General features: G+C 34.2%; 1 protein-coding gene across 1 annotated transcript in view; it reads right to left on the bottom strand.

Annotated features, from left to right (window-relative positions):
- pic (DNA damage-binding protein pic) overlaps positions 1 to 17,400 on the bottom strand; it is a 359,026-nt gene that overhangs the window by 88,170 nt on the left and 253,456 nt on the right. The window contains exons 18-20 of the mRNA XM_090394454.1: positions 15,752 to 15,916; positions 3,954 to 4,219; positions 651 to 760 (exon numbers count right to left, since the gene is read on the bottom strand). Of these exons, the coding sequence (XP_090250580.1) occupies positions 651 to 760; positions 3,954 to 4,219; positions 15,752 to 15,916 (541 nt within the window). The remainder of the gene's footprint in view (positions 1 to 650; positions 761 to 3,953; positions 4,220 to 15,751; positions 15,917 to 17,400) is intronic.

Genomic DNA, 17,400 nt, shown 5'->3' on the forward strand with positions numbered 1-17,400 from the left:
ACCGTGCAAGCCTAAAAGAAAGGAATCAGTTCAAATTGTTTTGCAAAATTTTTTTCAGTAAAAAAATCTAACTGATACTAAAATCAAACACATGCATTGCAACATAGAATTTTGATATACCATTTTTTTTCACCTGCAAATTATCTGAAACAGAAACTGAGATAGAGTGACAAATTTTTTCAGGATTCCACATTAGAAATTTTAATAAAATTTAGCCATTCAAGAGCAATATACACATTGATGAATAAATGAAGGCGAAGCAAGTGCTTTTCTTCTTTTCTTCAAACAAGAACTTTATGCTTAGAGCTCACCTTAATCAAGCTTGCTTTAGAAACTGCTTAGTAATTATGAGGAAAAAAAAAATTAAGAAAAGAAAAGAAATACCTTTAGCTATTGGAATAGCATGTATGAAACAATAAGTGAACATCCCACACCATTTTTACCGGCACATAAAACATGAAGCCTCTTTGATTCAGGTCTAAAGTCGCTGAAAATTATACTTTAATACAGCCACATATACAACACTCACTTTAAGCAATATGTATTATACCACAGTGATGCACTAAATGCCATTTTCAAATGTACTACAATTTAAGTGGATTACAATCAAAACAAATATCAGATTCATAATACCAAAGAACAATTCTTACCTGTCTTTTTGGCAAACAAACAAATTGAAGGAATTCTCTGCTCCAAGAAAAGTGTCATCATCAAGAATTTCCACAGCTGTCATCCAATTTGGATGATAATCTCTTGCAATCTGAGAATTATGTTAAAATATTTGTAATTTGTTTTGGTTTCTTAAAAGCATCTGATTTTTATGACAACAGTAATGAATTAATCCCCACCCCCCCCAAAGGAAATATTTTAAAATATATTTAATTTTCAAAAAAAATAAACATTTCACTGAGATAATTAAAATGTCTATCATCTAAAAGAATAGACAATTACTCAAAATACTGAAACCCTCACTAATCAGAACTTGACCAACAGCAAGTACTGAGTATCTGAAGTTCATATTTTGTATACTGTTTTGTTAACACAGTACAGTATAAAGCTTAGGGTAACAAAGATCTATGGTAGTGCATAAACATGTCATCTTCTGTTTCAAATCACTTTAGTAGTTCAGTTATAAGGATTCAATGGATATGTAGCACTAAATAACCTGTTATTTAGAGTATGCTCAGAACTAAAAATAAAGACAAGTCATATTTATTTTTATGACTTTATGCATTTTTTAGTAGCAGAGCTATGAAGGTAACTTATGTTCTTATATTCTTATTTCCTCATATGTTCTTTCTTGTGGTTATATCATTTGCTTTAACATAATTTTTGCTCAGAGAGTTTATCATAATTCTTCCCCTACCCCTTGTAATTTACATATGTAGTCAACCAGAATTTGGAGCTGTTATGTCCAAGAGAAAGTCTCTAGTAAAGAAAGTTCTTTCTTCACCACTAGGTGAAGAGAGAATTTTGTGTACTGCTTCAAGGCTCTATGCATGCATTCAACAGAACTTATCATGTGTAACTTGTCAACTGTTCCCATATTCTTACTGCATTCTATTACAAAATGAGGCTTCATTATTGACTGATTGTCTGCTTGTCTCTCTTCTAATGGTTTCATGCAATTTTCATGGTGAGGTAAGCATGTACTTTTCCTGCCTATCCATCTACCTGATAGTCATCAATGTTTTACAACTGCCTGTCCTTTTTCTAATTACTCTGTATATATTTTGGCATCTCCTTTCAGTTTTTCCTAAATGTCTCACGTATTGGTTTTGTTTTTGTACAGTCAGTCATAAAGGAGGGCTTGAATTCCAGTTATCTATCTACAAAGTGTGGCCCTTTGGTAAACAGACCACAAATGCTTTCACTAGACAACTCAAATTCATGTCCTGGAACTATGTATTGCATTGTGCATAAAATGAAGTTAATTATATATATCCTATCTCACAGTCACATAATATGAAGGTTTTTATGCCAAATCTGTCTGTTTGATGACATAAATTGAATGAAGGAGATATGACTCTTGAATAATATCAATCTCTCTATGCAAATGTTTTCAAAGGAGAGATCAATTATAGATTTCAGTTTGCACAATCTTTTGACCTTGAATCTGATTTTCATTCTCAATCAAATGGAATAAATGCAAAGTCAACAAATATCTGTTTCAGGACATATTCAGGAGTTTCATGACACATTGGGATCTCTCAACCAATATTCTGTTAAGAATACTTCAGCTTAGCAAGGGTGTCATTTTTAAAGTGCTTGAGATAACTTTTATTAAGATCCAGGATGGACTAAATTAATTATACTTAATAAATTATATTTTTGTTCTTATCCTTTACTCAAGCATGAACATATCAAGCAACATTTCTGAAAGAAGTGTGGTGTGCATTGTGAGATATTAGGGCAATTTGATGTACCATCATCTACTTCCGTACGCTACCTTATTGTCTGTTACTTCACGTTTAAACTGGGATATAGGACAAAACATTAAATATAATTTCTTGTTAAGCATAATTTACTTTATAACCAAGCAAAAAAAACCTTACTATAGCTACCTCTATCTGGATTATATTTTAATAATATAACGATATACCATTTTCCTACCTTGTTTGGAAAAATGATTTCTACCACTAATTTAGCTCTCAATACCTCCACAGGTCTATCTTCCATTCAGGAGGCCACAGTCAAGATCCAAACTGGTCTGGGTAATGACTTTTCACATAACACATGGCAATATACACGTCTAAAATGAAGCATGCTGTGCACTGTGGATGTTAGGACAATTTGATGTCAGGTTATCTATATCCATATACAAGTAATGTGTTATAATGTTTCTTCATATGCTCAAGACTGAGTAAAAGATATAAACAAGAATTTCTTGTTTATATCTTTTCAAGAGATCAATTTACTTTGGAACCATGCAACAAAACTTGCTGAACTAAGTTAGTTCCATTTCATATAGAGACAGTAGGATCTTTCTCATACTGGCAAATGTCACTCTAAAACAAAATTTTAATATAGCTAGTCTTTTTTTATTCAATTTAAATATTTCAAAAATTATATTTGTGTCATTATAAAACTTTACCTCTTCAAAACTTCCTTCACCACTAGGTGAAGAGAGAATTTTGTGTACTGCTTCAAGGCTCTATGCATGCATTCAACAGAACTTATCATGTGTAACTTGTCATTGTGAGAAAGATCCTACTGTCTCTATATGAAATGGAACTAACTTAGTTCCATTTCATATAGAGACAGTAGGATCTTTCTCATACTGGCAAATGTAGTTTTTTAATACTGCATATTTGTGTCATTATAAAACTTTACCTCTTCAAAACTTCCTTCACCACTAGGTGAAGAGAGAATTTTGTGTACTGCTTCAAGGCTCTATGCATGCATTCAACAGAACTTATCATGTGTAATTTGCCAGTATGAGAAAGATCCTACTGTCTCTATATGAAATGGAACTAAGTTAGTTCCATTTCATATAGAGACAGTAGGATCTTTCTCATACTGGCAAATGTAGTTTTTTAATACTGCAAACGAGCTGAAGAAGTGCATCTACAAAGATAATAAACATGACAACATTTCTGACTAGTGCATTACAAATAAACAGGTTGTTAGACTAGTCAATCCAAGTAACTGAAAATGAATTATAGATGAAAATCTTGAGATTTATTCCATGTTTGGATGACTTATTTCTTGTTGATTTTAATAATGAAGGAATTTCAGTCAGTAAGTTTCATGCACTTTTATCATATTGTATAAAAGTTTTTACTGCATAATAAATGATTACATATATCTTTCTAAGTCACCCACCTAATAAAAAAAAAAAATAAGGCACATGACCCTATTTTCACTCTAAAACAAAATTTTAATATAGCTAGTGTTTTTTTATTCAATTTAAATATTTCAAAAATTATATTTGTGTCATTATAAAACTTTACCTCTTCAAAACTTCCTTCAAGTGGTTTGTATGCAAGCAAAGACATTGATCTCATAACATCTCCTACAAGAATAAAATCTCCTTTAGTTTTTAAAAAGAGGGCAATAATATTATTAAAGTGACTACATTCGTTGTGAAGTTCTCGATCTACTGTCCATTCAAACAATCTGACTGTACTGTTTATTGATGCTAGCAGCTTTCCATTAAACTCCATTAATGTATATGGGGCTCCTTTAATTTCTTTTTCAGCAACTTGCTGAAGTTTTCCTATAACAGAGAGAGAGAGAGAGAGAGAGAGAGAGAGAAAAAATACATACCTTAAGAAAGAGATTAGTTTAAAGATTTTAACTTCAATAACTTAATGTAAAAGTGCACAAATTTGAAAAACTTATTGATCATGTGCTAAACAAATCAATCATATCAAGAGTTTTTGCTCAATTTAAATAAAATCATACACAAGTTTGTAACTTATAATTTGAAATTTAAGCTTCTAAAAGTGGAATTTAACTAATGAAATGAAAACAGTATACATAAGAAACGTGTGTGTGTGTGTGGGGGGGGGGGGGGTAGAAGACCTGCACGAGTCAGAATTTTTTTGTCTGAACCATTTTCAAGTTTGAGCCCAAATCAAAGCCCAAACTTCAAACAAACAAACAAACAGAACCAGATTTTCAGGCCGAATGTAATTAGATTTAACACAGACTGATTATTAAACAAAAACAATGTAATAAAATCAACAAGGGGAAACATATAGCCACACAAGATATTTTTTGGCATGTGTGTGTATGCACACGTGACATATCACAAATGGTATAAACATTGTAACATTTATTGTAGTTAATTTATTCTATATGATCAATTTCTTATCAATCTATTTATTTCAAAACACTATCAGTCTAATTCTAAGTTATTATTACTTATCTATGTATTCTATCTTACATAAATTTCAATTAAATCTCTTTTCTGTCTCCTGTCCTGTTAGACAAATTCACCAGATAACTAATGAAATGACCATCAAAAACGTCATGATGCAATTTGACGATGCTTAGTCAATCTTATCTGAATAAAACCCTGGTGAGTAAAGCTGGGAGTCATATTCCAATATTATCCTGACTAAAGACTTGTACATAATGGTATCGTTACTTCCTTTCTTCTACTCATACAAGTGTGAAGCTTCTTTTAATTAATCCACAATCTGCTGAGATATGATAGTTGATCTCCCATTATGATTCCTAAAATTAAAGTCCCTGTCAAGCAAAATACTCAAATTCTTGTATTCATCAACTTTCTCTATGGTCGGTCCATTCATCTAATATACATCATCATCAAATTCCTGCCATGACCCTCAAGGGGTGTATAGGATATGATAGTACTAGGTCACGACATTAGGATATGACATTACATTAGGTCAGAAGCCCTGGTCGGTTCTCTGCATTCCTTTAAAGGCTATGTGGAGGTCTCCTCTCAGTTTTACAGCTCTGATCCTTAAGCACCCCTTAAGAGACAAATGTCATCATCATCAAATTCCTGCCATGTACCCTCAAGCAGTGTACAGGATATGATAGTACTACATGACAAATTTACATCATTACTAACTTCCTATCTACAATTTTCCTCCAAATCAGTCTGTTACTTGTCAAGACTCCAACATTACCAGATCTTATATTTCTATCGTCTAAGGCATTTTGTACCGTATCAATCCACTTATATCTTGGTCTTCCTCTCGGTCGTTTTCCTGCCAACCTGGCAGAGAACACTTGTTTTGCTAATCTTTCTTCGCCCATTCTGTTTAGGTGACCATACCACCTGAGATTAGCTCTGCTAACGCATTCCTGGATGCTGCCAATGTCAAGTTCTTTCCTAATATTCTCGTTTTTAATATGATATTGCCATTGATGCCATCTGTTCACGTCCCTAATCTTTCTCAGGACCCTCATATCTCCTGTCTCTAGTCTTTGGTCAAGTGTTTTACTTCTGATCCAGCTCTCAGATCCATAAGTTAAAACTGGTTTGAACACTTTTAACTAATATACTTGATCATTAAATTTGAAACCATAACTTCTCTATCCACTCTTCCAATATCTTAAGATCATTCTATAAACAAGTCATCTAAAGAATTGTTTACTCTGCCTACCTTTACAAAATCAGCAAAGAGAGAATATTACTCCTAATAGTTAAACTAAGAAATTTATGAATATAAACAACAAGGATCCTAACACTGAACCCTGTAGTAATAACTGCTCCTAGCAACCTGACTCTTTGAAGAGTCTTCTCTGAAAACACTACTTTCCATCATCTATCCATCAATTAATTTCTACCTATCTCACTAAGTGGTCTTCAATACCTATTTGGTACATTTTAGTCAGTAGGTTCTTATGTGGAATGCTATTAAAAGCTTTGCTAAAATGCAAATACATCACAACCATTACCCTGGTCTATTTCTCTGTTGACCTCTTCATAAAAAGTAAGCAGATTCATCATAACTGATCCTCCCTTAACAAAGACATTCTGTGCCAGGTTCAACAAGTCATTCCTGTCGCAAATATCCTGGATACTCTTTCCTTTGTCTATAATCCTAATAAGACTCACTGGTTGATGGTTTCTACTTTACATGATGAACCACTCTAATGAACTGGGATAGCCCTTGCAAACTTCCAATCAGAAAGAACTATACAAAATGTAAGTGACTCACAGATAATCAAAAGTGGATTAATTAACCCTGACAAACAACTGTTTATCACTAATGGAGAGATATCATCATCCCTGTCCACAACCTTGTTAACTGTCAAGTGAATTAAGATATCAAAAAATTTCACCTCCTATATTACATCAGTCAGTAAATCTCGTCCTTTGGGTAGTATTTTCTATAAATGACCAGTATTCATGTACACACTGACAAAATACTCAAATTCTCCTGCAACCACAACCAGATCATTCAAAATTGTTTCAGATGAAACAGTTTTTAATTCATTTCTATTAGGGTTACCTCTTTTTACAATAGAGTAATCAACTTTTTCGATTAATCTGACCATTCCTAGCTAGTTGTAATTCCAACTTTGCTTGAAGTAACAGCTTAGCTGATGCTAGCAGTTGCTTATATTCATTAGATTGCTACTCATTCTACAGTTTTTAAATATAACATAATTCTTTAAAAATTTGATTATTCATCCAATTGACTTCAGCCAGATGCATTGCAAAATTTACTGCTAGGGATAAACTGAAACAAGTTATGTAAAATGACCCCAGGTCATTTTAGAATTTTTGAAATTCTACTCTTCATGCTTTCTGATTCTCATTTCAGTCTTACTTCCCCTCTATGGTCGAATGATCATTGTCACAGAAAGTCTCCAAATAATTAATATAGTACATCATTAATCTTAGCAACATGTTCTTATACTTTAGAAGGTCTGAAGCATAAGAACTTTAGATACATATCATGAAGATGTTCCAAAAAATTTGCTACTGGTTGTATTGGCATTTTATTTATTCTCTCAGTCATTTCCCACATACAATCCCCTATTATTAATGATTTACTTTTCCTTTCAACTCTCAATATAGCAAACACACCGAAATAGCATACCTCTTGATATAACAAGTAATGTTGAAAAGCCTTGATCGAATATAAGTTTCTGTGATTCAGCAGTTCTGTGGAAAGTTTTCATTATTGAAACACCACATTATTATGTAATTAAAGCATTTAATAATAAAATAAACAATTAAAACCTAACAAGTTTTGTAAGTCGTAAGATTTACATCATCAGGGATACTGGTACATAAATGTTTTACACAACAAAAGCCTATTAACAATGATTACACATATTAGATGTTTTTGATATCTACCAAACCATAAAAACTTATGTTTCCATTTAGAAGCTCACGTTTTATGGTCTAAAGTTACACAACTAGAAAAATTCTGTATTAAACATAAGAACTTAATCAACCGATTAACATTTCTGGTTTGATGTAACGGCAATGATTTTGTACCTAAATTTGTAAGAATTAAATATGCATTCCATTCAGCCAAAGCAAACAGAATCTACAAAAAAAAAAAAAAAAAAAAAAAAAAAAAAAAACTAGCTATCTTATCTATCTATCACAGCCACTAAATCTGAGCTTTCATAGATAGATCAAGACACATTTACTATATTAGCTACATTGCTACTGTAAAATCTTGTACAGACAGAATTTTTAAATTAGATTCTTTCTATACCATATAAAGATACAAGCGGGTTGGAGGAACTGGAGGGAGATGATATGCGATAAGAGGGTGCCGGTCAATCTGAAAGGCAAACTCTATAGGACAGTAGTGAGACCAGCTATGACATATGCTATAGAAACTGGCCCTGAGGAAAAATAACATCAGCAGGATGGAAGTAGCAGAGATGAGAATGCTTGGGTGGATGTGCAGTGTGACTAGAAAGGATTGTCTGAGAAATCACTATGTGAGGGGAACAGTGAAAGTTACAAACTTAGGAGCGAAGATACAGGAGACAAGGTTGAGATGGTTTGGTCATGTGATGAGGAGGGAGGACAAATATGTGGGAAGAAGGGTCATGCGATGGATGTGCAAGGGAGGAGGAAGCTGGTAGAAGAGGACTTGAGGATGAAGAACTTAGATGTGGTGACAGCCCAAGACAAGAGGATGTGGAGGAGACTCATCATCAACAGTGACCCCACTTAAGTGGGAGAAGCTGCAGAAGAAGAAGAAGATTCTTTCTATACCGATTTTACTTAGGAATTCAAATTAATTTAACATACTTGTAATTTTGGTTAATATTTAACTAATGACTTGCTGTACAACAACCAAGGACAAAGAAAAAAATGTCTGAATGAATTGTAATAATAGATTGTTAAGACAAAAAAAAATATCCCAGATGGGATTAAGAATAAGACCTAAGGCTTATTCTTAATCCCGCAGTGACCTAAAAGGCAGGGGGAAAGACCTCTATGAATACCCAGGGGAATAAAAAAAGTAGCAAGAACCAAGGTCGATTGAGCAGCATAAAAGGGGAGACATTGAGAGAGTGGGAGAGATGAACACAGGAATTTTTTTTGAGGAAGGTCAGTCGTCATGAAGAGGGTTCGTTTCGGAGAAGGTGAGTCGAGTTAGCTAGGAGACTGCTTAGGAGGAGAGGTCGTCGCTAGATAAGTTCGCTTTCGCCCAGTTTCTGTTCCGGCTCCCGGTTCAAGTATGTCCTGCCGATTCTAGGTCAAGGGACCTCGCCAGCCAACAGACGCCCGAAGATGCTAGATGGGTCATTTATGTAGTGTAGAAAGTAAGTTCTGGATTTCCAGCCACCAAGGTTCCTGATGATCTCCGCCTGTGGAAGTGCCATCATCAATATTGTAAAACGGTGCCCGTGTGTATGTAAGCAATATCAGAAAGAAGATGATGATAACGATCTCAAGGGTCTACTGATGTGGACTAGGTGACTAAATACCAAGTAAGGTATATTATATGTGATTTAACTAGAGGCAGAAATTGTAGCAGAGATTGCTCTAGTTGTTTTTTAGTATTACTTCAGGACTGAAGCAATTAGCTAACCATTGAGAAATAACTTGCTTAGTTGTGTGAAATAAGATAGTGTTGTTAGAAGGTGAAAGTTAATGTGCGTAATGTGAGACCTGATTGTTGAGGTAAGGGTACTTCATAGCAGATACTGATTCTAAAAATAGTCTTTTGAAACTATAGTCACTTCTGTTTAAAACCGATGTCTTCTTCCATTTAATCCTATGTGAAAGAGTATCCAGAGCATGGTCTGCTGGTTCAAACTTACCATAAAGATGATTGTGAGTGCAATTTTTGTGATCTTCAAGGTGGGTGTTAACTGATCTACCAGTCTGTCCAAAGTAGGCCAAACTGCATACACAAGGGACTTTATACACTCCAGGATGTGCAAGAGAATGAAGTTGATCTTGAGGAGAATGGATGAATGTAGCTAGCTGCATAAATGGTTTAAAAGTGGCATGGAGATCATATTTGTAGGGAACTTTAGCTATCTTTTCTGATGTGCCCATAATATATGGAATAGGAATAGTTTTGCTGTGATTCTGTGTGTTGGTTATGAGAGAGATGGGAAGTGCATGTATTATTCTATCTATTTTATATAGGCTCTACAGCCCATGTATGTGTGTGTGTATATATGTATAAATAAAAGTTAAAAAATGAACTGTTTCTAATCTTTTACTGTAGCACTTGTATGCTTGTCAGTTATAATTTGTGCTTTGATGATACTGCACAGAAAACCAGCAAAATATTAGTAAGTTCAATAAATTGTCAGTTTGTGTCATGTGTCAGTTTAGTGTCAAGAAATGTAAAATTATGCATTTTGAAATAAATATATTACAAGCTGTGTATCACATTGATGGCACTGTACTCCAGGAAATAGATGAAGCTAGAGATTTAGGGGTGGTGGTAGACAGAGAGTTAAAGTTTAGAGGACATATTGCTAAGGTTGCACACAAGATTACTTGGCTACTGAAGAACACATTAACAAGTAGAGATAAAGAACTTGTTATTCCTCTTTATAAGTTTTGATATGTCCACATTCTGGATTACTGTGCACAAGTCAGGTCTCTTAGGTGTCTTGGGGATGAGGAAGTGGTGGAGAGGATTCAGAAGTGAGTGACCAAGATGGTGAGCGGTCTTTGGAATGTTCTCTATGAGGATAGATTGAAGGTGTGCAGATTGCAGAAGTTGGTTGATAGGAGAAAAAGAGGGGGATATGATAGAAACATTTAAGTTGCTTAAAGGATCTTATAGGATAGATGTAGGAGAAATGTTTCAGCACTTCGCTAGAGGAACCAGAACAAGGGGTCATCCCTGAACGTTGAATAAAGGTGTGGTCAGTAGGGGTATGAGGACTAGATTTTTGGTTTGGAGAGTGGTGAATGAGTGGAGTGGGTTGACTGAATCAGTTGTGAGTGCGTTTTCTGTTAATGGGTTCAAGGAGAGGTATGATAGATTGGGTCTCCTGCTATGAGTCTATGGACTCCATGGAGGTGCCTGTATAATAATAATAATAATAAATTTATTTTTCATCTCTTGGTGCTGTTTATACTGCGAAGCAGAAATATGAAGTATTAATTGGTGTGGCACATTTCATTTCAATGAACTTTATTTTTAAAGTTGTAAAAGCAGTAATGCAAGGTAAGCTTAGCTTGCAACCTCTCTCCATGTTCAATGACAGAAGTATATTAAAAATGAAAATATTAGGAAAGAACCTGATATTTTTGTAAAGAATGTGTGATTAGAGTATAGTTTAAACAAAATAGGAGAGATTAGCAAAGCAGGCATCTGATTGCAAAGATGGTAGGAAAAGATCTAGAGGAAGACCAAGTCCTAGATGGACTAATGCAGTCATAAGTGTCCTAATCTCACAATAATGCAGTGCTGACAAGTGATAGACTAATTTGGAAGAAAACTGTGGACAGATTAGTAATAATGTAAACTTATTTGTTTAGTACCACCATAGTATCCTGCATAACCCTTGAGGCTACATATCAGGAAACTGATGATGATTTTTACAAACAATTATCTTTACATAAACAAAAATATGTAACAATTTCTATAGGTTCAATATTGAGAATGCAGCTTTTTTTTTTTTTTTACCTCCTCATTTGCACAAGTTCAGCACTTTTACTGTTGCAGATTTGTCATAGCAATTATGTAATTTGGTTAAAGATTCTTGAGAAGTGCAGCAAATTTATATAATAGGATAACATCTCCACTCTCCACTCCACTAACATTCACCACTCTCCAAAACAAAAATTCAGTTCCTTATACCTTTGCTAATCACATATTACACAACTTCCATGGGTGATCTCTTGTTCTCTCCCCATCAAGTCATGCATATTCCTTAGCATCTATTCTATAAAACCCACTTTAGTTTAATCCATGTTTATATCATATTCCTTTTTTTTTTTTTTTGCTCCTATAAGCTAAACTTTAAGCCATAAATCTCAAGTTTATCCTCATAGTAAGAACTCCACAAGAACTTCAGAAACACATTTATCTTGTTTCTGAAGTTCTTGTGGAGTTCTCTTCACCTCTTCCACATTGTCAAGAAACCCATGTTGCCAAATATGTATACAATTGTCCAGATGTGGTAGCATCACAACTTTATAAAGGATGATAATTTCCTTGTACCTGCTTGTCAATGTGTTTCTTAACACCCAAGTGATACTTTGAGCTATTTTGCACACTTTTGCAATATGTCCTTTGAAACTTAAACTCTATCATCATTATCCCTAAATCCACAGTTTCATCAATTTCTTGAAGTCTTGAAGTATGAAATAATACATAGCCTGTAGCTTTTTAACCTCAAAGTCCGTAACTTTAAAATTTGACAAGCTCAACTGGCAGCCAATATTCTTTGCCAAAACTACCAGTCTATTTTGATCATCCTGTAGAATCTCTATATCACCTTTCTTAACTATTGCTCTGCTCAGTTTAGCATCACTGGCAAACACCTGGATATTCCAAATATCATTAATGTATAAGTTGAACAGATGCAACTGTTACCCCTGTCAAACACTCTCTCTGTCCATCCTGTTAACCACTGGTCACCTACAGATTCTCCTCCATCATATGCTATTCTCTGGAGTTTGTCCATTAATACCCGCTTATCCTGTTACCAACTTCATATCCATCCTATTTGCAACAATTTATCTCATAGAATTCCTTATGGTATTCTCAAATGCCTCTCAAAGTCTAGCAATATCATGGTGTAGCAATGTTCCCTTTAACCAATTTGCCAGTCTGGTTGGCTGAGTGGTTAGCATACGAGTTGTCCAACCAACAGGCTGTAGGTTCAAATCCATCGTGGGCATATGTTTGAGATGAGAGATGAATTTTCATTCCCCAGTGTGAGACTATGCCTAGTTTATTGGAGGACTGAAGTGGCTTGAAACAGTTCAATGTTTGGTCTCTAGAGCAGTTTCTGGTTTATACAAAAAATAAAAATATTTAAAAAAATAGAAAATTAATAAAAATAGAAAAAAACTTATTCCACACATGGTACTAATGTACTATATAGGCTTACAGCCTTTGGTGGTAAGAAAAAAAGAGAAAGGAATTACTACAAATCCTTCTCCTCATATGCCATGTTTTCTCCCATCTACTATCAACCTAATTCTGAATCCCAATCCTGACATAATTTTCTACCTCAGTTTTGGACTAATTTGCCAAATAGTGTGCCTCTTTTTACTCTCTTAGCTCTGTGCCAGTTCCAAGGGCACTGCTGTTTCTCAAAAACTTTGCTGTAACAGATGGGCTGATGTCTCATTCAACCCATGGCTAAATTCACACCAACACTTCTGTACATCCTGAATACCCTACTCTATTCTCATCTCAGCCCTTGTCACATTAGTCACTGAATTATTTCCACCTGGATGATACATGTTTGCAAAGTGATCACAAGTAATTCAACTATTTTTTTCTGCTTCTGTCAGCATTTATTAACATTATCTTTCCATAATCATTTTTCCTTTTGCTAGCCACGTAGCAAAAGAACTTCTTGACATTTCTTTGGCTCGCATGCTAATTATCTCTCATTATTTGATTTTGCCTATCACACCATGATAGTCACCTTTTTTTCTTAAGCATTGTATTGCTCATGAGCCTGCTATCATTTTTCTCCATATAGTCACTTCATAGTATTTTTTTTTTTTTTTTTGAAGCTCCAGCTTAATGATGTTACTCATCTATTTAACTCCCATATGATGTATCCTTTGTACCCAATGCATGCAATTTCCTACTGCTTTTCTTAAATACCTGTTGAACATTTCTCATTACTAACATCCTTCCCACAATTTCTTAAGCAATGGAACAGCTTCAAGCTGAATTTGTCATAATCACCAATATTCTTAATTGAAAATTTCACGTTTAGCAGCCTCCCAGATCAAGATGGCATGAAGACTCTCCGCAGTTGGAGAAATGCTTCCCTTGGTTATGGACAAATTCTCTCATGCTATTGACAGATCCAATAAGCTCATCCCCATTAAAATGCTTCCTCTGGCTGTGCAACATTGATGACATGTGCACTATTTGGCTGCACATCAGATAAATTTGTTATCAGATATATCAGATATATAGCATTATCAGATCAATTAAAGCTATGTTTTCAATTAATAAAGATTAAATTATTAGAACTAAGATTATACAATTTGACCATGTATGATACATAGGTTACAAAAAACAGTATCCTTTTTTTTTTTTCATCTGAAAGAGCAAACCACAGCTGTGACTTTCAGTCACTGACTGGTGCAATGATAACAAAGTTTAAATATTGGTAGCAGTGCCCACAACTTACTATGAAGGTGTTGCAGTTACTATTGAACATGTCGGAATATAATTTTATTTTTGAGAGAGAGGTAGTAAGTTTGGCATGGTGGCTTTTTAAACAAAGAATGAACTTAAGAAAAGATCACAAGTCATGCAACCTTATTATAAATACCGATTTAGAAGGTATCTGACTTCATGGAGAAAGTGAGATGGAAAGAAAGATAATGTAGGTAGTATGAGTGAACTGCAGAAATGTTTGTATAATTAAAATTCAATTAATTCAAAGCTGAAAACTTTGGATCTTCCAAGCTTCAAATTAATCATGATCTACTGTGCATCAAATCTGGCCAATCATGTAGTAGGTTCAATGGTCTATTTCTGGCCAAATGAATAGACTTACATTAAAATTTTTGTACAATAGGTTTTGTCTGTGTCGGAACAGGAAGAGGAATGGAATGAGTTTCTAGAAGGGAGAAACCCTGCCATCTTTGTATAAGATCCTAAATTAACAAACCTTTTTCATCATAAGACTGGCTAACTCAAATCTCTTTCTTAGACAAATGACTTATTTTGATTACAGCAGATATCTGATGTGATAGTGAAAATATGCAAAATACTTCTTCATATAAATTAGGATGGGAGAACTCATAATTGTAGAAACAAGTCAAATTCACAATACTGTATTTCAGAATACATTCAGTATAGCAAAGCATTTTTAAATCACATCAGAAGCAACAATGGACTAAATAATGCTAAAAGAGTTACTCTACTCCATCACACCAAATCAATCTGTGTCTGAATACAACATAAAACAAGGAATCTGCTAAAATCATAATGGACAGTGCATGTTCATTTGTATAACACTGACAAAATTTGTAAATTCAGTACCTGTGATAAACCCGTATTGAAAGGATCAGTGTGCAAGTAATTTTTGACAAAAAAAAAAAAAAAAGTTATGCATTTTTCTGTAGTATCACAGCTAACGTGTTTTTCTGTAACATGCACTGTGTTCCAAAAGTTACAACACAGGAGTGTGCAACTACATCATACCACTCCTAAATTTTCAAAAATTTATCAAAGAAAAAAAAAGAAGCAAAAGCTAACATTTTGCACAAGAGTAAATGTCATAAATTTACAAAAAAACATTAGAATATTTACTGAGTCTTTTTTTACCTAAGAAAGACAAAGATAACTCTCACCATCTGTCCAGTGGAAAATAACAAATCTTCCCTGCTTTGGTTCAGACTCATCTGGGATGACAATTGCAGTACAATTACAATACTGTATTTCAGAATACATTCAGTATAGCAAAGCATTTTTAAATCACATCAGAAGCAGTGTGCAACTACATCATATCACTCCTAAATTTTCAAAAATTTATCAAAGAAAAAAAAAAAAAAAAGAAGCAGCAAACACTAACATTTTGCACAAGAGTAAATGTCACAAATTTACAAAAAACATTAGAATATTTACTGAGTCTTTTTTTACCTAAGAAAGACAAAGATAACTCTCACCATCTGCCCAGTGGAAAATAACAAATCTTCCCTGCTTTGGTTCAGACTCATCTGGGATGACAATTGCAGTACCGACAATATAATATGTGTTTGGATCCTCTCCAAGTTTAGTAGAAATAATGCTGATGGCATACTCACTGGCCATGAACTGGTGGGCATGCAGAACTGAAAACAACAAAGATAAATTTATAAGTAACATATTTATTATCCAGATATCAATGATAGTACTTAGAATTGTAATAGTATTTATCATAGGAAAATATGAATGAATTTTATTCATATATCACTGAAAAAACAGACTAAATTTTGAAACTAATACTCATTTCTGTAATTTTTTTTAATTTAAAAAGCAGTATTTATCATAAAAATCCAAAAATGCATGTATAGAATACAAGGCATGAGATTTTGCTACAATTTGAAACTAACATTCATTTCAGTAAATATTAAGTATTGCTGGTCTGGCTGGCTGAATAGACAGTGTATCTGCTCCACAACTATAGGATGTCAGCATGAATCCCACAATGAATAGGATGTTTGTGAACAATTTCCCTGCCCCACCCCATACAAAAATTAAAGATATGTTGAAGGATAGCAAGACTGCTGAGCAAATCTGTAGAAAGTGTTTTGAGAGTGAGTGCAAGCTATATGATGGAATGGAGAATGTGTAGGGAAGTCTGTATTTAAGTCAGTAATTGGAATTCAAGGAGGTACAGAAAAATGGTTTGATATAAAATCAGGGTGAGAGACAAGGGTGCACTATCTCCAATGTTATTCATCATTTATATACATATATTTTATGTTGCTCCCACCCAAGAAAGGTTATTTGTAAACCTACAGTACATTTTGTACTGTGAGTGGGCTAAGGATTTTGTTTTTGTCTATTTTTTATTTATTTATTTTTTTTACATAGTCAGGAAACCCTGCTTTAGAGACCAAACATGGAACTTTTTCAAGCTACTTCGGACCTCCAATAAGCAGAGTAGTGGGTGATGAAATTCATCTCTCACCTAAAAAAAAAAAAAGTAAAGGAGGTTAGTAATAACAGAAGTGAGTTGAGAAGAAGGGCAATGATTGCAAACTAATCAATGTATAGGTTGTGTGGAAGGAATGATGTTTAGTTTATAGGCTTATGGACAGAAGCATTTATATATTGTTGATGGTTTGCACTTAAATGGGTTATGTATCTCAAGGAAGCATTATTTGCTGAGGGTGTGGCAGTGCAAAATCAGGAAAACTAGAGCTATGGGAGTGCAAGAATGACCAAAAAAAAAAAAAAGAAGAAGCATGATGCAGTCTCTCAGATAACAAAATTGAATGGGGTAGTATACACTACCCCATTCACACTATACATTACTTGGACTTCAAGAAGTGCCATGGCATAACAATCTGCAGGAGAAGGATGTTAACAGTGCATAAGAAATGGCCACTGGGGGGGGGGGGGGTCCAAAGGCAGTGATACCAGACTGCATACAAGCTGGATAAATTAGATACGAGATAGATGAATGAGCAGTATCACTGAGCAGGAGCTGCAAAAAAAGAAACAATGGTGGAGGATATGTAAGGTAGAAGGTAATCAGCAAGCTCATGAGCAGTACAAGATACAGGCAAATTCAAAAATGATGACAGGAAATTAGCTGAATAATCTAAAG

The sequence above is a fragment of the Typopeltis vanoorti genome, chromosome 6 (assembly GCF_054136105.1).
Source record: "Typopeltis vanoorti isolate ZY-2024b chromosome 6, IOZ_Tvanoo_1.0, whole genome shotgun sequence".
NCBI classification, from domain to species: Eukaryota; Metazoa; Arthropoda; class Arachnida; order Uropygi; family Thelyphonidae; genus Typopeltis; species Typopeltis vanoorti.